The sequence below is a fragment of the Lampris incognitus genome, chromosome 1 (assembly GCF_029633865.1).
Source record: "Lampris incognitus isolate fLamInc1 chromosome 1, fLamInc1.hap2, whole genome shotgun sequence".
Lineage (NCBI taxonomy): Eukaryota > Metazoa > Chordata > Actinopteri > Lampriformes > Lampridae > Lampris > Lampris incognitus.
Window position 1 is genome coordinate 154242734 of NC_079211.1, and position 24250 is coordinate 154266983.

Genomic DNA, 24250 nt, shown 5'->3' on the forward strand with positions numbered 1-24250 from the left:
TAAACCCTTCATTACAAACTAGTTTAGTCTCTTTTCCATTTCAGCTGGGCTTAAACCCTTCATTACAAACCCGTTTAGTCTCTTTTCCATTTCAGCTGGGTTTAAACCCTTCATTACAAACCAGTTTAGTCTCTTTTCCGTACAGCTGGGCTTAAACCCTTCATCACAAACCAGTTTAGTCTCTTTTCCGTTCAGCTGGGCTTAAACCCTTCATCACAAACTAGTTTAGTCTATTTTCCCGCTTCAGCCGGGCTTAAACCCTTCATCATAAACTAGTTTAGTCTCTTTTCCATTTCAGCTAGGCTTAAACCCTTCATTACAAACCAGTTTAGTCTCTTTTACGCGTCAGCTGGGCTTAAACCCTTCATTACAAACCAGTTTAGTCTCTTTTCCGCTTCAGCTGGGTTTAAACCCTTCATTACAAACCAGTTTAGCTCTTTTCCACTTCAGCTGGGCTTAAACCCTTCATTACAAACCAGTTTAGTCTCTTTTCCATTTCAGCCGGGCTTAAACCCTTCATTACAAGCCAGTTTAGTCTCTTTTCCGCTCAGCTGGGTTTAAACCCTTCATTACAAACCAGTTTAGTCTCTTTTCCGCTTCAGCTGGGCTTAAACCCTTCATTACAAACCAGTTTAGTTTCTTTTCTGCTTCAGCTGGGTTTAAACCCTTCATCACAAACCAGTTTAGTCTCTTTTCCGCTTCAGCCGGGCTTCAACGCTTCATCACAAACTAGTTTAGTCTCTTTTCCATTTCAGCTAGGCTTAAACCCTTCATTACAAACCAGTTTAGTCTCTTTTCCGTTTCAGCTGGGTTTAAATCCTTCATTACAAACCAGTTTAGTCTTTTTTCTGCTTCAGCTGGGCTTAAACCCTTCATTACTAACCAGTTTAGTCTCTTTTCTGCTTCAGCTGGGTTTAAACCCTTCATTACTAACCAGTTTAGTCTCTTTTCTGCTTCAGCCGGGCTTAAACCCTTCATTTCAAACCAATTTAGTCTCTCTTCCGCTTCAGCTCGGTTTAAACCCTCCATTACAACCAGTTTAGTCTCTTTTCCATTTCAGCTAGGTTTAAACCCTCCATTACAAACCAGTTTATTCTCTTTTCCATTTCAGCTGGGCTTAAACCCTTCATTACAAACCAGTTTAGTCTCTTTTCCATTTCAGCTGGGCTTAAACCCTTCATTACAAACCAGTTTAGTCTCTTTTACACGTCAGCTAGGCTTAAACCCTTCATTACAAACCAGTTTAGTCTCTTTTCCGCTTCAGCTGGGTTTAAACCCTTCATTACAAACAAGTATAGTGTCTTTTCTGCTTCAGCTAGGCTTAAACCCTTCATTACAAACCAGTTTAGCTCTTTTCCGCTTCAGCTGGGCTTAAACCCTTCATTACAAACCAGTTTAGCTCTTTTCCATTTCAGCTAGGCTTAAACCCTTCATTACAAACCAGTTTAGTCTGTTTTCCATTTCAGCTGGGTTTAAACCCTTCATTACAAACCAGTTTAGTCTCTTTTCCGTACAGCTGGGCTTAAACCCTTCATCACAAACCAGTTTATTCTCTTTTCCGTTCAGCTGGGCTTAAACCCTTCATCACAAACTAGTTTAGTCTCTATTCCATTTCAGCTAGGCTTAAACCCTTCATTACAAACCAGTTTAGTCTCTTTTCCGCTTCAGCCGGGCTTAAACCCTTCATTACAAACCAATTTAGTCTCTTTTCCGCTTCAGCTGGGTTTAAACGCTTCATTACAAACCAGTTTAGCTCTTTTCCACTTCAGCTGGGCTTAAACCCTTCATTACAAATCAGTTTAGTCTCTTTTCCATTTCAGCTGGGCTTCAACCCTTCATTACAAACCAGTTTAGTCTCTTTTCCATTTCAGCTAGGTTTAAACCCTCCATTACAAACCAGTTTAGTCTCTTTTCCATTTCAGCCGGGCTTAAACCCTTCATTACAAACCAGTTTAGTCTCTTTTACACGTCAGCTAGGCTTAAACCCTTCATTACAAACCAGTTTAGTCTCTTTTCCGCTTCAGCTGGGTTTAAACCCTTCATTACAAACCAATATAGTGTCTTTTCTGCTTCAGCTAGGCTTAAACCCTTCATTACAAACCAGTTTAGCTCTTTTCCGCTTCAGCTGGGCTTAAACCCTTCATTACAAACCAGTTTAGCTCTTTTCCATTTCAGCTAGGCTTAAACCCCTCATTACAAACCAGTTTAGTCTCTTTTCCATTTCAGCTAGGCTTAAACCCTTCATTATCAACCAGTTTAGTCTCTTTTCCATTTCAGCTAGGCTTAAACCCTTCATTATAAACCAGTTTAGTCTCTTTTCCATTTCAGCTGGGCTTAAACCCTTCATTACAAACTAGTTTAGTCTCTTTTCCATTTCAGCTGGGCTTAAACCCTTCATTACAAACCAATTTTGTCTCTTTTCCGTTCAGCTGGGTTTAAACCCTTCATTACAAACCAGTTTAGTTTTTTTTCCGCTTCAGCTGGGCTTAAACCCTTCATTACAAACCAGTTTAGTCTCTTTTCCGCTTCAGCTGGGCTTAAACCCTTCATTACAAACCAGTTTAGTCTCTTTTCCGCTTCAGCTGGGTTTAAACCCTTCATCACAAACCAGTTTAGTCTCTTTTCCGCTTCAGCCGGACTTCAACCCTTCATCACAAACTAGTTTAGTCTCTTTTCCATTTCAGCTGGGCTTAAACCCTTCATTACAAACCAGTTTAGTCTCTTTTCCGTTTCAGCTGGGTTTAAATCCTTCATTACAAACCAGTTTAGTCTCTTTTCTGCTTCAGCTGGGCTTAAACCATTCATTACTAACCAGTTTAGTCTTTTCTGCTTCAGCCGGGCTTAAACCCTTCATTTCAAACCAATTTAGTCTCTCTTCCGCTTCAGCTCGGTTTAAACCCTCCATTACAAACCGTCTCTTTTCCATTTCAGCTGGGCTTAAACCCTTCATTACAAACCAGTTTAGTCTCTTTTAAGCGTCAGCTGGGCTTAAACCCTTCATTACAAACCAGTTTAGTCTCTTTTCCGCTTCAGCTGGGTTTAAACCCATCATTACAAACCAGTATAGTGTCTTTTCTGCTTCAGCTAGGCTTAAACCCTTCATTACAAACCAGTTTAGCTCTTTTCCGCTTCAGCTGGGCTTAAACCCTTCATTACGAACCAGTTTAGCTCTTTTCCATTTCAGCTAGGCTTAAACCCTTCATTACAAACCAGTTTAGTCTCTTTTCTACTTCAGCCGGGCTTAAACCCTTCATTACAAACCAGTTTAGTCTGTTTTACGCGTCAACTAGGCTTACACCCTTCATTACAAACCAGTTTAGTCTCTTTTCCACTTCAGCTGGGTTTAAACCCTTCATTACAAACCAGTTTAGCTCTTTTCCACTTCAGCTGGGCTTAAACCCTTCATTCCAAATCAGTTTAGCTCTTTTCCACTTCAGCTGGGCTTAAACCGTTCATTACAAACCAGTTTAGTCTCTTTTCCATTTCAGCTGGGTTTAAACCCTTCATTACAAACCAGTTTAGTCTCTTTTCCGTACAGCTGGGCTTAAACCCTTCATCACAAACCAGTTTAGTCTCTTTTCCGTTCAGCTGGGCTTAAACCCTTCATCACAAACTAGTTTAGTCTCTTTTCCATTTCAGCTAGGCTTAAACCCTTCATTACAAACCAGTTTAGTCTCTTTTCCGCTTCAGCCGGGCTTAAACCCTTCATTACAAACCAATTTAGTCTCTTTTCCGCTTCAGCTGGGTTTAAACCCTTCATTACAAACCAGTTTAGCTCTTTTCCACTTCAGCTGGGCTTAAACCCTTCATTACAAATCAGTTTAGTCTCTTTTCCGCTTCAGCCGGGCTTAAACCCTTCATTACAAACCAATTTAGTCTCTTTTCCGCTTCAGCTGGGTTTAAACCCTTCATTACAAACCAGTTTAGTCTCTTTTCTGCTTCAGCTAGGCTTAAACCCTTCCTTACAAACCAGTTTAGTCTCTTTTCCGCTTCAACTGGGCTTAAACCCTTCATTACAAACCAGTTTAGTCTCTTTTCCGCTTCAACTGGGCTTAAACCCTTCATTACAAACCAGTTTAGTCTCTTTTCCATTTCAGCAGGGCTTAAACCCTTCATTACAAATCAGTTTAGTCTCTTTTCCATGGATGTGGCACCCCTGATCTCTGTTCTCCATATACTTGCTCGCCAAAACTTTGCTGTGTGCTCCGTAAGAGAAGTGACCACGGATATGATCTGGATTGTGATATCAAAGCTTTGCTGTGTGCTCCGTAAGAGAAGTGACCACGGATATGATCTGGATTGTGATATTAAAACTTTGCTGTGTGCTCCGTAAGAGAAGTTACCACGGATATGATCTGGATTGTGATATCAAAACTTTGCTGTTCGTTCCATAAGAGAAGTGATCATGGATGTGATCTGGATTGTGATATTAAAACTTTGCAGTGCCCTCTATAAGAGAAGTGACCACGGATATTGGACATTTCCTGTTTGAAGTATGAGGCAAATTCATTACATTTCTCTGACGAGTGGCGCTCAGCAGGGCATTTGTCTGAGAAGATTAACTCATTTATCAAGTGTTCAAAACAGAAACTTGTAGAATCATTCATATTTTCTGTAGTAATTTGAGAAAAGTAGTGCTGTCTCCATTTCTTCATTACTTCATTATACGTATTTACTGAGCAGGTCCTTATGGATATAATCAACCTGCAATCTGGTTACGCCACTGGTGATCAGATTTGCGGCTGGTTCTTTTTAGTGCCCTCACTCTTTCCACATCCCTCCAACGTGCTTTTGCTTTGCCAGAAAAAAACTTACGTTTTATAGGCGCCATGTCATCCATAATTTGTGTCACTGAAATGTTAAAATTATTGACCCTAATTGTCATACAAAGACAAGGAAGGCAAATTAATATCAGAATGTGACCTGGTACCCCTAAGTGAATTAGTAGAGCTAGCAATAAACCCATCAGACGTGTCTGCACAAGTGGAGCTTCTTTTGACAAATTGTAAGCCAGCTTCACGTCGGGGCATTCGAGCAATGTTGAACAAAGAACAAGCGTGATCTGAAATCCCAACAGCTAGACTAGACGTGATCTGAAATCCCAACAGCTAGACTAGACGTGATCTGAAATCCCAACAGCTAGACTAGATGTGATCTGAAATCCCAGCAGCTTTGACTAGACGTGACCTGAAATCCCAACCGCTAGACTAGATGTGATCTGAAATCCCAACAGCTTTGACTAGACGTGATCTGAAATCCCAACAGCTAGACTAGATGTGATCTGAAATCCCAGCAGCTTTGACTAGACGTGATCTGAAATCCCAACCGCTAGACTAGATGTGATCTGAAATCCCAACAGCTTTGACTAGACGTGACCTGAAATCCCAACAGCTAGACTAGATGTGATCTGAAATCCCAACAGCTAGACTAGATGTGATCTGAAATCCCAACAGCTAGACTAGATGTGATCTGAAATCCCAACAGCTAGACTAGATGTGATCTGAAATCCCAACAGCTAGACTAGACGTGACCTGAAATCCCAACAGCTAGACTAGACGTGATCTGAAATCCCAACAGCTAGACTAGACGGGATCTGAAATCCCAACAGCTAGACTAGACGGGATCTGAAATCCCAACAGCTAGACTAGACGTGACCTGAAATCCCAACAGCTAGACTGCGCTGGGGCGTTCTTTCAAGGCCTGTACACATAATCTGGTCAGGAGGGTGGCCTTGAGTAGGCCCGACAGTGTGCTGTATGAACTCAAAAGTTGATACATGGGGCATCCGGGTAGCATAGTGGTCTATTCCGTTGCCTACCAACACAGGGATTAGTCGTTGCAAGACTGAAGGCTTAGCAGTCAACTTTTCACTGCTTGCGCTGCACGTTTTGTGTGACACCTGGAAACATGTTACAGAGATAATAATCAGTTCCCTGCAACATCTGAATAAGATTTGTGCATTACGACTGCTGATGACAACAACAAAAAAAGATTTCGGCACTGACAGAAGTACATGTCTTTTCATTTGGATGAGCCATACAATACAAGTTAAAGATTATGCAAAGCTGGTGTGTTTGGATTGTTTGACATTGCAGGGCTTAGTTTGTGCAGTTTTGGAAAGTTCAAGTATTCTCTATCGATACCAATCTTTTCTGCTTTCTGCATGAAGACTGAGGCTAACGTGTGTGGGTATGTTCATTCAGTTCTACCAAGCTGCTCTGAAGTTTTAATATTTTCATGTTGACATAATCAAGATAAATTCTATATAAAATAATATATGAAGTGATAATATTGTATATTTATGACATTGTGAATTATTTGTTTGGAATACAGAAATGGTTCTGTCATTATTTATACATAAGTATCACGATGTTGGAGAAATAAAAACAAATTATTTTGAAATTCAAATCCATGCCTAGTTTCTTGACTGTCTAAATCTTGTCAATTAATCTTCCTCTTGTCGTTATGAAGGAAACAGGTGGCAGGAGTCCAGACCTTTGTAGGAGCAGGCCTGGGATCAGGAGACCTAGTTTGAATCTTGGACCGACTAGGAATATCTGAGCTGGTGCTCTCTCCGCCCTCAGAAATCATGGTTAAGGTCCATCCATCCATCCATTTTCCAAACCGCTTATCCTGCTCTCAGGGTCACGAGGATGCTGGAGCCTATCCCAGCAGTCATTGAGCGACAGGCAGGGAGACACCCTGGACAGGCTGCCAGACTGTCACACAGGGCCGACACCCACACACACACACACCCACACACTTTCACACCTAGGGACAATTTAGTATGGACGGTTCACCTGACCTACATGTCTTTGGACTGTGGGAGGAAACTGGAAGAAACCCACACAGACACCGGGAGAACATGCAAACTCCACACAGGACGACCCCCAAGGTTGGACTACCCCGGGGCTCGAACCCAGGACCTTCTTACTGTGAGGCGACCGCACCAACCACTGCGCCACCGTGCCGCCATGATTAAGGTCTTACTGAGAAAAGCTCAAAACTGTTAGGCAACCTGCAGTGGGAAACCTGTGGTGACACGGGACAGTTCCCAGTACTGGTTTGGGTTGAATGTACACAACTGTATGTGAAAAAGAGATGGTGGCTGAGAGTGAGCGTTCAGCCAGTCTTAAAAAAAAACTAAGAGTCCCGTGTTACCTCCGGCTTGGTCGAGTGTCCCTACTGACACAAGTGGCCATGTCTGGAGGTGGGAAGCCGGATGTGGGTATGTGTCCTGGTCGCTGCACTAGTGCCTCCTCTGGTTGGTCAGGGCGCCTGTTCAGGGGGGAGGGGGAATGGGGGAGGGGGTAGCGTGATCCTCCCACACGTTACCTCTCCCTGGTGAAACTCTTCACTGTCAGGTGAAAAGAACCGGCTGGTGACTCCACATGTATCGGAGGAGGCATGTGGTAGTCTGCAGCCCTCCCCGGATCAGCAGAGAGGGTGGAGCAGAGACCGGACAGCTCAGAAGAGTGGGACAATTGGCCAAGGACAATTGGGCGGGAGAGTTTTAAAGATGTCGTCTCATGTTAAAGATGGCCCAATAAACAAATTATTCAGTACTCGTACAACTTGCTCTACAGTACAAGTATGACGTGTTAAATGTACTCAAGCAGTCGGTTTCTCAAGGGTGTGGTCTGCCAGAGCAAACAAGCGTCAGTACCTCAGTCATTTGAATGCTAGGGCAGCACAGCGCTTCCCCATGTGAAGGCCTGCTGCTTGTCGACTACTTGGGGATCAGAACTTCGCAGTAGTCGTCTAAGGAAAGTTGAGCAGTCTACACGGTGGAGGGTTTTTCTTCATCTCAGAACACAGGAGTCTGAACTAGTTATTTCTGAGCTATTTGTTCAAGTGCTTAGTATTTGGTTTTAGTCTGCTATTGTGTGTCATAGGTACAGTTTGTTGACATTATTTGCTCGTGAGCAAATTTAAACACTCCAGTAACACAAATTTACAGACTTTTGGATAAAGATATCCACATAGCCCAAGCCCAACACTGATGGTCAGCCCCTGCGGTGCACTCCAATGGACAGAAGAACCACAACTCGGACAGTGAAGAGGAAAAAGCATGTCTTGAAGGAGAAACTTGACCCAAGGACATGGGTGAGACCTGAGATGGTAGAGGGTTTCACTGACTTCATATTCAGCCATCTGGCAGACAAAGAGACAGACAACACCTTCGACAACACAGAGATGTGTGAGTACACAAGCCTGGGAAGACCCCAGCAACAGCAACTGTGTATTTTTGCATGTGTGTGTACATGTAAGTGAGAGGACCCAAGTATGTGTGGCAAGACATCGTGAGAAAAAAAAAGCAATGCTTCACTGAGTGAATAATTTCAAATTTAAAGATCAAGGCTAATAGCCCGAAGCAACAAGTTTCCCTTGTTAAACAAGCTTTTAGAGCTCCTGGGAACCATTACAGCTCTGTAACATGGCTGATGGTGAAGTGAAGTGTGTAAATACTGCAATCAAAACTTGAGCTGTGTAGGCCTTTCTTAGTATGTTATTGGTTACTGGTGGATGCAGATAGAGCTCATGTCTGCAGCAAGAATAAAAGAAAACAGACCCCAAGTCTCTCCTCTGAGGCACACCGACTTTTTGATCCCAACAGTGTTATTAACGCCTCATGGATCAGCTGCAAGAATTGCACACCGTGCGTTCGGTGGTGAGGTTGGAACACAAAGCGCTGAAGTCCCTTCAGCTTAGATGTGATGGTTTGAGCATGCATTTGGATAATAATGAATGATCGGGCCGTGTAAGTAAAGCACTTCTGACTACTGTGTTGTGTAGTGCTGGAGACAGAGAAGCAGTATATTGAAGCAGCTAAGAAGAATGATGTGGAGACCATGAAGATTCTCGCAAAAGGGGTCAACGCCAATGCAAAAAATGTGGTGGGTCTATAAAGTGAAAAAAAAAAAACTCCCTCACACGCATTTTGGAGTATGTGACAAACAGATGGATGGAAAGTCATATCTGTACAAAAGATAGATTTAGACACGTCCTTGTTTTCTGGAATTTTGCTGCAAGCCTGAGTGAATGGCTAAATCTGACATGGTGCCCTTTTTCCCACCAGGACAACAGGACTGCCCTTCACTATGCGGTGGCAGGCCAAAACAAGGAAGCGGTTGAGTTTCTTCTCCTGCGCAGGGTCAAAGTGGATCAAAAGGACAAGGTAGTGAAACAGCTGTTGCCTTACAATACAGACACTGTTTCCATCACTCCCCTGCTCTCTTTTCCTTCTCATTTCCTGTTTTTTCTTTCTTTTCTTTTCTTTTTGCATTGTTGACAGCATGGTGTGGCGCCCGTTCACTTGGCCGCCTGGTTTGGCAATTTGAACATCTTGAAACTTTTAATACAGGCTGGAGCTGAGCAGAAGATAGAAAATGAGGTAAAGTGCTCCCAGAAATGTGTCTCTACTATCTCAGCAACTGAAAAAAGTCTGTTTGCCCAGCATTTCAACCAAACCTGGTGTTATTCAGACATATATTGATATTTTTCCATATTGTAGTGGTTTTAAGCCAGCATCCACATTGTACTTGTACTCCTAATTTGAAAGTGTCGCAGATACACCATTACTGCATGCTGTTCAAGGATATTGACTCTCCTGTCACTTTGAAACCAAAGCTCATTCACAGTGCAAATAATACTAAATATATATATTTCATATAGTACATGTATGTTTCACCTCTCGGTTAGTCAGCAATAACATTTTGAGTTTTCTTCTCCCTGAGGACGGGTTGAACATCATGCACTGTGCTGCTGTCAACAACCATACTGACGTTGTGGAGTACATTGTTGATGACCTACAGATGAAGGAGCTAGACAAGGAGGACAAGGTATCAAGCGCATTCTTCAACCCTTTTCAAATCATGCGATCTACTGCATTCTTCAGTCTATGAGGACTCAACAACACCTTAATTTAGCATGCGTGCTCACGCTGCAGACACAGGGCACATGAACAGCCCAGTGTGGCTGGAGGACTTCACTGCTTTTATTTTTAGTAGTTTCTCTTTCCAGTTAGGAAACAGGATGTTTGCGCTGGCTGCAGAGCATGGCTGTGCCGAGGTGCTTGAAAAGCTAACCTCTTACAACATGGCCACCATGGAGCCCAACAAGGTGTGTGTGTGTGTGTGTATGTGTACTCGTGCATACATTTAAGTGTTTTTGACTGTGTGTTTTTATCCTCTATGCTAATGTCTGGGCTTGCACGTCACTATAGAGGCGTTGCGCCAGCCAGAAAGCCCAAAGTCCAACATTCTTTGCTGCAAGTTTTTCCCCCTCCCTTCCTTTTGTTAGAGTGGGAACACACCCCTGCACTTAGCTGCCAAACACGGCCACTTGGATGCTGTCCAACTGCTGCTGCAGAGCTTTGATACCCGGGATGAAGTCAATATGGTAGACGATCAATGTAAACACGTGTCTCTATAACAGTTTGGTTAATATGCTCTGTGACAGCTCAGTCGCTGATCCATTGCTGGATGCTGGGTCCTCGTTGGCTTAATTAAGGTGCGAAAAAACAAGATACTGGTTACTATTATGTAAAGCTAAATGTGTGCTGATTACACTGTTAATTCTTTAGTAACACCGACATGACATAGTGCTTCAGACAGAGGGGACAGATTTAGGGCTCCTATTATGTGGATTGTAATGCAAGCGTTATCAAGAGGTTTTAGTTAATCCATGTTACTGACCCCTTTCCAGATCCTCTCATGTAAGGCTGGCTGAGTTGTAGCTAAATACAAATAGATCAGAGAACAAAATGCAAGCTACAGTCATCAACACGATAAAGATTGAAAATATGGGCCCCTTTAAAAAAAAAGTTTTTGAAACTAAGCTCTCTGTTGAAAGGTACTAGCCACTGCTTATTTGTAATACAGCTTTTTCTCTGTGTTGTAGGCTGGGGAAACGGCATTGTACCAGGCGGCAGACAATGCACATGAGGACTGTGTTCTTGCACTGCTGGAGGCTGGTTGTGACCCCAATATCCTCACCATGGTACAGTTAAGGCTCTACTTACTCATTTCAATCACAATACCTTTGCCATATCTGCTCTTGTAATGTCTAAAGCAGTGGTGGCTAACCATGTGCCACGGAGAGCCATGTGTATGCAGGTTTTCATTCCAATCCGACTCCACACCAGGTGATTTCACTGATACATTCTTCCTCTTTGGTTGAAGGGTTGCTGCTAATCAGTGAAATCAGCTAGTGTGGAGTCTGGCTGGAATGAAAACCTGCATACACATGGCTCTCCATGGCACATGGTTAGCCATCCCGGGTCTAAAGCATGTATGGAGGCAGTCCTTTAGACAGAATCAAATGTTGATACAATCACAAAATTTCTCTTGATCTGGAGCACATTTGAACAACGTCCTCTCTTTGGTGGCGCGAACTCATGTTTGCAGCAACCTCACCTAGTACCGGTGTGGGACAATGGCGGCACGAACTTACATGTGTGACGGCCTCACCCACTACCGTCCACGCAGTGTCTTTGTCCACGTCTGCGTCTAAGCTTGTGTTTTCGTTTAATGGCTGGGAGAGCTGGCGCTGGATCAGCTGGGAGAGCTTAGTCTGCTGCGTCCTGTGAGCCCAGGGACCACGGCCCTGCCTGGAGCTGCGCCCGAAGAGGAAACACCAAGGGTGGACTGACGGACGCAGAAGCAGGGCAGTCTAAGCTAACTGCTAGCCCATGCAGAGCCGCAGTTCTGATAACACCGAGGGCAGTCTGGCAGCGGCTTTGCCTAGCCTTGACTGTGTTTTTGGTGTCAGAGTGCGGGGAGGTGTGTCGAGGGTGTCTGGCTGGGAGAGCTGGCGCTGGATTGGCTGGGAGAGCTTGGTCTGCTTGCGTCCTGTGGGCCCAGGGACCATGGCCCTGCCTGGATCTGCACCTGAAGAGGATGGTCTGACAGGACGCAGAAGCTGGGCAAGCTAAGCTAACTGCTAGCCCATGCAGACCAGAAGTTCCAACAGTCATTCTGGCTGGCGTTTGTTACATTCCATTCCATTACAATACATGACATTACAGTCATTTAGCCGACGCTTTTATCCAAAGCGACTTACAATAAGTGCATCATTTAACGTAGGAAATCAGGAGAACTACTAGTCATCAGAGGTCATAAGTGCCTCTAAACAAGCATCTAAGCGCAAAACCAGTGCTAAAGTAAAAGCGCAAGAAAGAGGTTTTTTTTGTTTTTAAATGAGTGAATACAATAAGTGCTAAGAACAAGTAACAGGGTAGTAGTTCTTGAAGGGGTGAGTTTTCAACCTGCGCTGAAAGATGGGCAGCGACTCCGCTGTCCTGACATCAGTGGGGAGTTCATTCCACCACTGTGGGGCCAGGACAGAAAAGAGCCGTGACCGGGTCAATCGGCAGCAAGGGCCTCTGAGCGACGGGGCAACCAGGCGTCCCGAGGCAGCAGAGCGAAGTGGTCGGGCGGGGGTGTAGGGCTTGACCATGGCCTGGAGATAGGAAGGAGCTGTTCCTTTCACTGCCCTGTAGGCTAGCACCAGGGTCTTAAACTGGATGCGAGCAGCTACTGGGAGCCAATATAGGGACATGAGAAGGGCAGTTGTATGGGAGAACTTAGGGCAGTTGAACACCAGACGAGCTGCAGCTTTCTGAACAAGCTCCAGAGGTCTGATGGCCGACGCCGGGACGCCAGCAAGGAGGGAGTTGCCGTAGTCCAGCCGGAAGATGACCAGAGCCTGGATGAGCACCTGTGCCATCTCGTCGGTGAGGAATGGATGAATCCTCCTGATGTTATAGAGGAGAAATCTGCAGGAGCAAGCAACCGATGCAACGTTTGCAGCAAATGACAGTTGGTCGTCCAGGATCACACCCAGATTTTTATTTATTCAACCTTTATTTAACCAGGAGGATCCTGTTGAGATTACAAACCTCTTTTTCAAGGGAGACCTGGCCAAGATAGGCAGCAGCAATTAGAAAGCACAGTTACAAAATCACACAGTTGCAAAATTACACATTTGAAAACACAAACAAAACACAAAAAATTTAGAAAAAAGTAAATTACAAGCAGATTAAAAAAACAAGTACATGTTTTGAAATCAGCTTCAAGTACTCTCAATTTGGATTTAAAACAGCTCAGTGAGATTAACTCTGTAAGTTTCCAGTCATTCTGCAACATATTCCAGGTTAAAGGTGCAGAATGAACAAAAGCCTTTTTACCCAATTCAGTGCGGGCATATGGAACAGAAAGCAACACATAGTCAAGAGAACGAAAGAAGTAAGGGCCAGCACTTCTCAGTGCAATTAAGTCACAAATGTAGGAAGGCAGTAGACCGAGGATTGCCTATATAAAAGTATACCAATGACTGAGCCTTCGGGTGGCCAGAGCAGGCCATCTCACCCGAACATACAACTCACAGTGATGTGTCAATGATTTGCAATTAGCAATAAATCTCACAGAAGAATGGTAGGCAGTGACTAACACGCGGAGACATTGAGCAGAAGCATTCATATACAAAAGATCTCCATAATCCAACACAGGTAAAAAGGTGGCAGCAACAAGTCGCTTTTTTACATTTTAAGAAAAACACAAACTTATTTAAAAAATAAAAACCCAGTTTCAGCCTTAGCTTTTTCACAAGATTCTCCACATGTGGCTTGAAAGTGGGGGAGTTATCAATCAGAACACCCAAGTATTTGTACACATTGACCACCTCTATTTCATTTCCCTCTAAAGTGGTTACTGAAGGGATAATTTGTGACATTTTCCTAGAATTGGAAAACAGCATAAGCTTAGTCTTATCAGCGTTTAGAACAAGTTTCATCTGAAATAATGAGTGCTGGACATCTACAAAGGCTTTCTGCAGGGATTCAATGGCCTGAACAAGAGTAGATCCACAGCAATAAATAACTGTATCATCGGCATAAAAATGCAAATTAGCATCTGACACATGTAGACCCAAATCATTGATGTAAATAATGAATAAAAGGGGACCTAATACAGGGCCCTGCGGCACCCCCTTGTGAAAATTAACAAAATCAGAACACAGACCCTCATGTTTAGTGCACTGAGTTCTGTTACTAAGGTAATTTGAGAACCAAGCGACTGCTTGCTCTGAAAATCCTGAAAGACAGAGTCTACATTTTAAAATATTCCTCACAGTCCGAGTTGGCGTCACCATGGTGTTGTCAGTGGTGATGGCCAGGTCTCGGTGCAGGCAACCTTTCCCCGGGAGGAACATCAGCTCTGTCTTGTCCAGATTGAGCTTCAGGTGGTGTGTCGCCATCCACTCCGAGATGTCAGTCAAGCATGCAGCAATGTGTGTCTCTACTTGTGTGTCAGAGGGAGGAAAGGATAAGATCAGCTGGGTGTCCTCGGCATAACAATGGTAAGAGAAGTCATGCGAGCGAATAACGGAACCCAGGGATGTCATGTACAGGGAGAAAAGGAGAGGACCCAGAACTGAACCCTGTGGAACGCCTGTAGTCAGTCTGCAAGGCTCCGACACAGATCCCCTCCATGTCAACTGGTAGTAGCGACCCGTCAGGTAGGATGCAAACATTGAGAGTGCGGAGCCTGGGACACCCAGCCCCTCGAGGGTAGAGAGGAGGATCTGGTGGTCCACTGTGTCGAACGCAGCTGACAGGTCCAGGAGTATCAGGACAGAGGAGAGAGTTTGTTCTCGCAGAGTGCAGCGATTCTCTCACTGCAAGGAGGGTGGTCTCTGTTGAGTGACCCACCTTGAACCCAGACTGGTTGGGTTCCAGGAGGTTATTCTGGTGGAGGTACAAAGAAAGTTGGCTAAAGACAGCACGTTCGAAAGTTTTGGATAGAAAGGGTAGAAGGGAAACTGGTCTGTAGTTTTTGACATCAGAGGGGTTAAGTGATGGTTTCTTGAGAAGGGGGGTGACTCCAGCAGTCTTGAAGGCAGATGGAAAGCATCCTGCCTGGAGGGAGGTGTTGATGAGGTGGGTTAGAAAGGGAAGGAGTTCAGGTGCTACAGACTGAAGAAGAGGGGAGGGGACCGGGTCAAGGGAGCATGTGGTGGGGCGACTGGATGTGATGAGGTTGAGGACCTCGTCGGGAGAGAGGGGAGCGAGGTGGGATAGGGTGGGATGTGGAGAAGTGAAGGAGGGTGCAGAGGGTGGGCTGGTGGAAGGAGCGCTAACTGGGTGGTGAGAAAAGGAGGATCTGATGTCGTTTATCTTCTTGTCAAAGAAGTTAGTGAAGTTATCAGGGAGAAGGGAGGAAGTAGGAGGAGGAGGTGGGGGTTGAAGAAGTGTAGAGAAGATTTCAGAGTTTCTTAGGATTAGAGGCAGAGGATAGGATTTTAGAGCAATAGAAGGCAGCCTTAGCAGCAGAAAGGGAGGAGGAGAAAGTGGAAAGAAGAGATTGGAAGTTGAGAAGGTCCTCTGGGAGTTTGCCTTTTCTCCATTTGCGCTCTGCCACTCTTAAGCTCTGTCTGTCAGTACGTACTGAGTCGGTCAGCCAAGGGGCAGGTGGAGTTGGGCGTGCAGGCCTGGAGGTGAGGGGACAGACATTGTCCAGAGAAGAGGAGAGGGTAGAGAGAAGACGATCAGTAGCAGTGTCAGAGGGGAGGAGAGAGAAAGATTCAGGTGTAGGGAGGATAGAGGTAACAGAGGAAGAAAGATCAGTCGTGGAGAGAGAGCAGAGGTGTCTACGGGTGGAAACCATGTGGATAGGGGGAGGGGCTGAGAGGGGTGAAGAGAGGGAGAGAGAGTAGGGCATGAAATAGTGGTCAGAGAGCTGGAGGGGAGTAACAGAGAGATTGGAAATAGGAGTGTCTAGTAAAGATAAGGTCCAGCTGGTTGCCAGCCTTGTGGGTAGGAGGAGAGGATGAGAGGTGAAGGTCAAAGGAGGAGAGGAAAGAGAAGAGGATCTAGCTTGTCAGTGTGGATGTTGAAGTCCCGAGAAGGATAAGTACAGAGTCATCAACAGGGAAGTGCGAGACAAGTGTGTCAAGCTCCTCCAGAAACTCACCAAGGGGGCCTGGTGGACGCTACACAACCACGATGGTGAGTTTGACTGGATAAGAGACAGTAACAGCATGAAATTCAAAAGAGGGCGGAGAAAATTGTGGAATGGAAACGAGAGTATTTCCATTTTAGGGAGATTAGCAGACCAGTACCACCACCCCGCCTCCCACCTCTGAGAGTGTGAGAAAAAGAGTACACGTCAGACAGAGCTGCAGGTGTGGTAGTGTTTTCTGGCATGATCCAGGTCTCAGTTAGAGCAAGAAAGTTGAGGGAGAGCAAGGATGCGTAGCCTGAGATAAACTCAGCTTTCAGCACCGCAGACTGGCAATTCCAGAGCCCTCCCGTCACCACCTGCTCAACGTGAGTGGAGAGAGTGGGATAGATGAGATTGGTAGGGTCACAGTGCCTAGGAATGACCCAACGTCTATGCCAGCCCCGGGAAGAGGAAAGGACAGAAACGCGAAGGAAACACATGGTCTATACTAGGTCCACAAGATACAGATGACTGACCGGATCTAAAAAGAGCAGTCCTTGCTTGACGAAGTTGTTCTCCTGGACAGTGAAATTTTGTTGCTTAGTTTGGATATATGCATTGTAGTTTGAATATATGTGTTATAGTTCAGTCATGTATGTGTTGTAGTTTGGATATATGTGTTGTAGTTTGGATATATGTGTTGTAGTTTGGACATATACTATGTGTCGTAGTTTGGATATATATGTGTTGTAGTTTGGATATATATGTGTTGTAGTTTGGATATATGTGTTGTAGTTTGGCCATATATGTGTTGTAGTTGGGATATATGTGTTGTAGTTTGGGCACATGTGTGTTGTAGTTTGGATATATGTGTTGTAGTTTGGCCATATATGTGTTGTAGTTTGGACATATATGCATTGTAGTTTGGACATATATGTGTTGTAGTTTGGCCATATATGTGTTGTAGTTTGGATATATGTGTTGTAGTTTGGATGTATGTGTTGTAGTTTGGACATATATGTGTTGTGGTTTGGATATACTCTGTGTTGTAGTTTGGCCATATATGTGTTGTAGTTTGGATATATGTGTTGTAGTTTGGACATATATGTGTTGTGGTTTGGATATACTATGTGTTGTAGTTTGGCCATATATGTGTTATAGTTTGGATATACACTCACCGGCCACTTTATTAGGCACACCTGTCCAACTGCTCGTTAATGCAAATTTCTAATCAGCCAATCACATGGCAGCAACTCAATGCATTTAGGCATGTAGACATGGTCAAGACGATCTGCTGCAGTTCAAACCGAGCATCAGAATGGGGAAGAAAGGTGATTTAAGTGACTTTGAACGTGGCATGGTTGTTGGTGCCAGACGGGCTGGTCTGAGTATTTCAGAAACTGCTGATCTACTGGGATTTTCACGCACAACCATCTCTAGGGTTTACAGAGAATGGCCCGAAAAAGAGAAAATATCCAGTGAGCGGCAGTTCTGTGGGCGAAAATGCCTTGTTGATGCCAGAGGTCAGAGGAGAATGGCCAGACTGGTTCGAGCTGATAGAAAGGCAACAGTAACTCAAACAACCACTCATTACAACCGAGGTATGCAGAAGAGCATCTCTGAACGCACAACACGTCGAACCTTGAGGCAGATGGGCTACAGCAGCAGAAGACCACACCGGGTGCCACTCCTGTCAGCTAAGAACAGGAAAATGAGGCTACAATTCGTACAGGCTCACCAAAATTGGACAATAGAAGATTGGAAAAACATTGCCTGGTCTGATGAGTCTCGATTTCTGCTGTGACATTCGGATGGTAGGGTCAGAATTTGGCGTCAACAACATGAAAGCATGGATCCATCCTGCCTTGTATCAACCGTTCAGTCTGGTGGTGGTGGTGTAATGGTGTGTGGGGGATATTTTCTTGGCACACATTGGGCCCCTTAGTACCAATTGATCATCGTGTCAACGCCACAGCCTACCTGAGTATTGTTGCTGACCATGTCCATCCCTTTATGACCACAGTGTTCCCATCTTCTGATGGCTACTTCCAGCAGGATAACGCGCCATGTCATAAAGCTCGAATCATCTCAGACTGGTTTCTTGAACATGACAATGAGTTCACTGTACTCAAATGGCCTCCACAGTCAGCAGATCTCAATCCAATAGAGCACCTTTGGGATGTGGTGGACCGGGAGATTCGCATCATGGATGTGCAGCCGACAAATCTGCAGCAACTGCGTGATGCTATCATGTCAATATGGACCAAACTCTCTGAGGAATGTTTCCAGTACCTTGTTGAATCTATGCCACGAAGGATTAAGGCAGTTCTGAAGGCAAAAGGGGGTCCAACCCGGTACTAGCAAGGTGTACCTAATAAAGTGGCCAGTGAGTGTATGTGTTGTAGTTTGGCCATATATGTGTTGTAGTTTGGATGTATGTGTTGGAGTTTGGATATGTGTGTTGTAGTTTGGACATATATGTGTTGTAGTTTGGATATACACTCACCGGCCACTTTATTAGGCACACCTGTCCAACTGCTCGTTAATGCAAATTTCTAATCAGCCAATCACATGGCAGCAACTCAATGCATTTAGGCATGTAGACACAGTCAAGACGATCTGCTGCAGTTCAAACCGAGCATCAGAATGGGGAAGAAAGGTGATTGAAGTGACTTTGAACGTGGCATGGTTGTTGGTGCCAGACGGGCTGGTCTGAGTATTTCAGAAACTGCTGATCTACTGGGATTTTCACGCACAACCATCTCTGGGGTTTACAGAGAATGGTCCGAAAAAGAGAAAATATCCAGTGAGCGGCAGTTCTGTGGGCGAAAATGCCTTGTTGATGCCAGAGGTCAGAGGAGAATGGCCAGACTGGTTCGAGCTGATAGAAAGGCAACAGTAACTCAAATAACCACTCATTACAACCGAGGTATGCAGAAGAGCATCTCTGAACGCACAACACGTCGAACCTTGAGGCAGATGGGCTACAGCAGCAGAAGACCACACCGGGTGCCACTCCTGTCAGCTAAGAACAGGAAACTGAGGCTACAATTCGCACAGGTTCACCAAAATTGGACAATAGAAGATTGGAAAAACGTTGCCTGGTCTGATGAGTCTCGATTTCTGCTGCGACATTCGGATGGTAGGGTCAGAATTTGGCGTCAACAACATGAAAGCATGGATCCATCCTGCCTTGTATCAACGCTTCAGGCTGGTGGTGGTGGTGTAATGGTGTGGGGGATATTTTCTTGGCACACTTTGGGCCCCTTAGTACCAATTGAGCATCGTGTCAACGCCACAGCCTACCTGAGTATTGTTGCTGACCATGTCCATCCCTTTATGACCACAGTGTTCCCATCTTCTGATGGCTACTTCCAGCAGGATAACGCGCCATGTCATAAAGCTCGAATCATCTCAGACTGGTTTCTTGAACATGACAATGAGTTCACTGTACTCGAATGGCCTCCACAGTCACCAGATCTCAATCCAATAGAGCACCTTTGGGATGTGGTGGACCGGGAGATTCGCATCATGGATGTGCAGCCGACAAATCTGCAGCAACTGCGTGATGCTATCATGTCAATATGAACCAAACTCTCTGAGGAATGTTTCCAGTACCTTGTTGAATCTATGCCACGAAGGATTCAGGCAGTTCTGAAGGCAAAAGGGGGTCCAACCCAGTACTAGCAAGGTGTACCTAATAAAGTGGCCAGTGAGTGTATGTGTTGTAGTTTGGACATATATGTGTTGGAATTTGGCCATTATGTGTTGTAGTTTGGATATATGTGTTGTAGTTTGGATACATGTGTTGTAGTTTGGACATATATGTGTTGTAGTTTGGACATATATGTGTTGTAGTTTGGATATATGTGTTGTAGTTTGGACATATATGTGTTGTAGTTTGGACATATATGTGTTGTAGTTTGGATATATGTGTTGTAGTTTTGATATATGTGTTGTAGTTTCGATATATGCGTTGTAGTTTGGACATATATGTGTTGTAGTTTGGCCATGTATGTGTTGTATTTTCGATATATGTGTTGTAGTTTGGACATATATGTGTTGTAGTTTGGCCATGTATGTGTTGTAGTTTGGATATGCATGTTGTAGTTTGGATATATGTGTTGTAGTTTGGCCATATATGTGTTGTAGTTTGGATATATGTGTTGTAGTTTGGCCATGTATGTGTTGTGGTTTGGATATGCATGTTGTAGTTTGGATATATATGTGTTGTAGTTTGGACATATGTGTTGTAGTTTGGACATATATGTGTTGTAGTTTGGCTATATGTGTTGTAGTTTTGATATATGTGTTGTAGTTTTGATATGTGTTGTAGTTTCGATATATGCGTTGTAGTTTGGACATACTATATGTGTTGTAGTTTGGCCATGTATGTGTTGAATTTTCGATATATGTGTTGTAGTTTGGACATATATGTGTTGTAGTTTGGCCATGTATGTGTTGTAGTTTGGATATGTATGTTGTAGTTTGGCTTTATGTGTTGTAGTTTGGCCATATATGTGTTGTAGTTTGGCCATATATGTGTTGTAGTTTGGACATATGTGTTGTAGTTTAGCCATGTATGTGTTGTAGTTTGGATATATGCGTTGTAGTTTGGACATATATGTGTTGTAGTTTGGACATATGTGTTGTAGTTTAGCCATGTATGTGTTGTAGTCTGGCCATGTATGTGTTGTAGTTTGGATATATGAGTTGTACTTTGGATATATGTGTTGTAGTTTGGCCATGTATGTGTTGGAGTTTGGATATATGTGTTGTAGTTTGGACATATATGTGTGTTCTTGTAGTCTTTGGATATGTGTTTTTGTCTTTGTGTTGCACTGCTGTGGGCTGGGGAAATTATACTTGGTTTCATTTCATGTGCACAAGTACATGAAATCAAGTGTTCCTGATTGCTGATTAGTATCTTTTCTATGTAATCTCTCACAGACCAAATGCAGTGTTCTCCATCCGGCCTCAGATAGAGGTGACACATCACTGGTTAAGCTGCTCCTAGACCACCAAGCCCACACTGACTTTCAGAATCAGGTGAGCTGACAAAAGTCAGTCACAGAAACATATCCTTTGAATTGTCACATACACACACACACACACACACACACACAGCACGTTAGTAGTAGTTCATATTTAGATTCATGTTGTGTGACAGGATGTTTTTGCTCTAAGCATCAAGAGGCTCCTCTTCACCTGGCAGTGAAGAAGGGTCACATCCCTGTCATCTACACTCTCCTGGCGGCTGGCTGCAACATCAATGTCGTGGACGAGGTTTGCTCTGCGTAATAACAAACTGACAGCTCCCTCTCTTTCTCCCTGAGGCGAGCTTTTAATCGGATCACTTTGCTCGAGTTGCCACTGTAAATACGTGTTAGTTGTGTGTTGGCTGTGTTGTACTATGTGGTTATATGCTGCCCTTTGCTGTGTGCTACTGTTAGAGATCTCAGACCGCTATGCACCTTGCAGCAGAGCTGGCGAGAGTGGACATTGTGGAAATGCTTCTCAAAGCCGAGCTGGACCTGACGCTCCAGGATAGGGTAAAAGGAAACCTCTTGGAATAAACATTTATGTCAGTTTGTGTGTAATTGTTTTGTCTGGGACTGTTCTGGCCAAGAGCTCAGTTTCCATGCAGCCACACTTGTCTTTGCCATGTGATTTTTGAGCTCCGACAATAAAATGAGATTTCTCAGAGACTACATCTGTTTGCCCACAGTTATCCCTGAAAATGGCTGCACTGTAGCTCCCTTTGCCGAATCTATTCAAGCGTTGTCTGTCTTTGTCTGTAATGCGTCCTCCGTCTTCCCCTCTCCAATTCATCATGGATGAATTCATATGCAAATTGTTGCTGTATACAAATATATCCAGACCAGGAAGAATCCTACTAATAAAGGGAAATCTGGTTTTAAAAACAAGGTATATTTTATATCTGTAAATAAAAGATAGTCTTGTTGGCAACATTTATTTTTCCACCTCTAGATCTTTCACTTTATCCATCTTTGTGTAACCGGATCACAAGTCAAAAAAAGAAAGAAAGTGAAACCATAGCATATCATTGAAAGAAGAAAGTGTAAGGTGACATATGAGGACACTGTTGGACCTCTCTCCTCTGAGCAGCAGGGTAAGACAGCTCTGGCTGTGGCAGCAAGAGCAGATGAGGTGGTCATTGTGGACATGATCATAAAAGCAGAAAGATACTACGCATGGAAGAAGGTGAGACTGAATATTGATACCACCTACGTCTGCTGTGCTCCTGCCCCCCCCCCCATCTATACCCGTGTCCAGAAATCAATGATTACATTAATTAGAGAGGACTCAACTCATAATATCACCACTGCTCTAGATTAGTTAAACGCATTCTGATGGTACTGAAACTGGCTTGAGGGAAAAAAAGTGCCAGAAATGCTTAACAGCCAATTTAACTGTCAATTTGATTAAATGGGCGTTCAGCCCCCCCCCCATTAAAGAATGTGCTGCGATGGCACCAAGATTGATAATGCTGTGTATATATATGTGTGTGTGTGTGTGTAGTCCTCTCACTCAGCTGTCACCATACCCCTGCAGACTCTTGAAAGGCTCATGGCCTTTCCCAAGATGCTGACATGATTTGATTGCCCTTTCAGGCCAACACCGAGCTTAATGAGACTCTTCACTGCCAATATCCAATGACATTTAAATTGGACCATCGCTTGGAAACCAAACGGGTCCGTTCTGATGCCTGGCGCCTGGCGTACCAACTCCTGAAACCAGGGGCCTGGAAAAAACTGGCGGAGTACTGGAACTTCACTAAAGAACAAGTGGCAGCCATTGAGGAGCAGTGGACAGGTGCCACCAGTCACAGGGGAGAAGGTCTTTAGGGTTGTGGTGCATCAGTTCTTCATGAGACAATACTCAAAAAAAATTCAAGGTTGCTGGTTAAAATGATAGGTTGATAGAAATAAAGCACGGTTCCCACTCTTTCTAGGAAATTATTTTCCAGGACTTTTTAGGGACATTTTCCATGACTTGTTTCAGTACATGACAGCCATTGCTAACGGAAAGTCATATTCAATCAATCAATATATATATATATATACACACACACACACTATATATTGCTTTTTTTCCCCAAAACCATCAATGGTGTTATAAGTGCTCAACTAATGAGGAGTGGAATATCAACATGTTGATATATATATATATATATACACACCTAACAGCAACTTCCCACCAGGATATTTGGTCAGTCTAATAATTTGTTTTGTATGCTTTCCATAACTGGAAAACTAGTTTATGAATTTCCAGGTTTTCCAGGATGGATGCCTGTGAAGCATGTTGCTGAATAAGAAGCGTGTCTGGGTAGACTCTAACATCTACCTAGTAGTTTTCAGGGTATTTCTGCTAGTTTGATTATATTCTGATCTGACTGGACTGTGCTGTGTGTTTTCTTTCCAAAGGCCAGCAGAGCTACCTGGAGCATGGGAACAGGATGCTGCTGATCTGGCTCCATGGGGTAGAGCTGGCTCAGAGGAACCTGGCTAAAGAGCTCTACCAGAGCCTCATCACCACAGGAAACAGGAAGGCTGCAGGTACATGTGTTTATCAAAAGTGTTAGACAACAAACCGAGAAATCGATCTGCTGCAGTTTCAGTAGGCTTCGTACACGTCTTTGATTGTGCTGTTTTGTTTTCCTTCAGATAAGCTTTGGATGGAGGCAGAAAGCAGCAGTAAGAAGAGCTGCAGGATTTCATGAAAACTGACAACGCATGGATGCAAACACAAAAGTTTTTTCAAGGTTATATCACTATCGGCTACTGAACAGTAAACTGATCACCTTCACAGACTTTTCACTAGTTTATCAAAGGTATGCATCTCTTAACCAAGCCAATGAAATACAGCTTTGGTTAGCACTATAAACCTAATTGGTGGTGTTGGACAGTTACGTCTCAATAAAAAGCAACAACAGAATAACTTAAAACATGAGATTTTACAAAAAAATAGTCTGGCATTTACATCATTTTAAAACAAACATTTAAAAACTAGTTCAGTTTTGCAAATGTGGAAAAAAATCATTATCAAATGTTCTCCTACAAAGCACACAGTGAATTTCTACTGCAGAATGTCAGTATCAAGTAAAGGTGTAAGAAAGACCAGAAGATGTGTTCTGTTTCTTCTTGGACTCACGCTGATGAGCGACTCAGAGGTGTGCAGCGGTCTTTCTGTGTAGGACTTGGAAGACCAGAAGACTTGTTCTGTTTCTTCTTGGACTCACGCTGATGAGCGACTCCGGGGTGTGCAGCGGTCTTTCTGTGTAGGAC

The 24250-nt window shown here is 43.9% G+C and overlaps 1 protein-coding gene across 1 annotated transcript; it reads left to right on the forward strand.

Annotated features, from left to right (window-relative positions):
• The first annotated feature begins 7219 nt into the window (after nt 1–7219).
• On the forward strand, nt 7220–24248 carry ankdd1b (ankyrin repeat and death domain containing 1B). Its single transcript, XM_056285658.1, has 15 exons — nt 7220–8200; nt 8797–8897; nt 9080–9178; nt 9296–9394; nt 9738–9842; nt 10024–10122; nt 10303–10401; nt 10903–11001; nt 20892–20990; nt 21129–21227; nt 21395–21493; nt 22071–22166; nt 22577–22778; nt 23390–23521; nt 23630–24248. The coding sequence occupies exons 1-15, from the start codon at nt 8029–8031 to the stop codon at nt 23683–23685; spliced, it is 1656 nt and encodes a 551-aa protein (XP_056141633.1). The 5' UTR covers nt 7220–8028; the 3' UTR covers nt 23686–24248.
• The last annotated feature ends 2 nt before the right edge of the window (nt 24249–24250 follow it).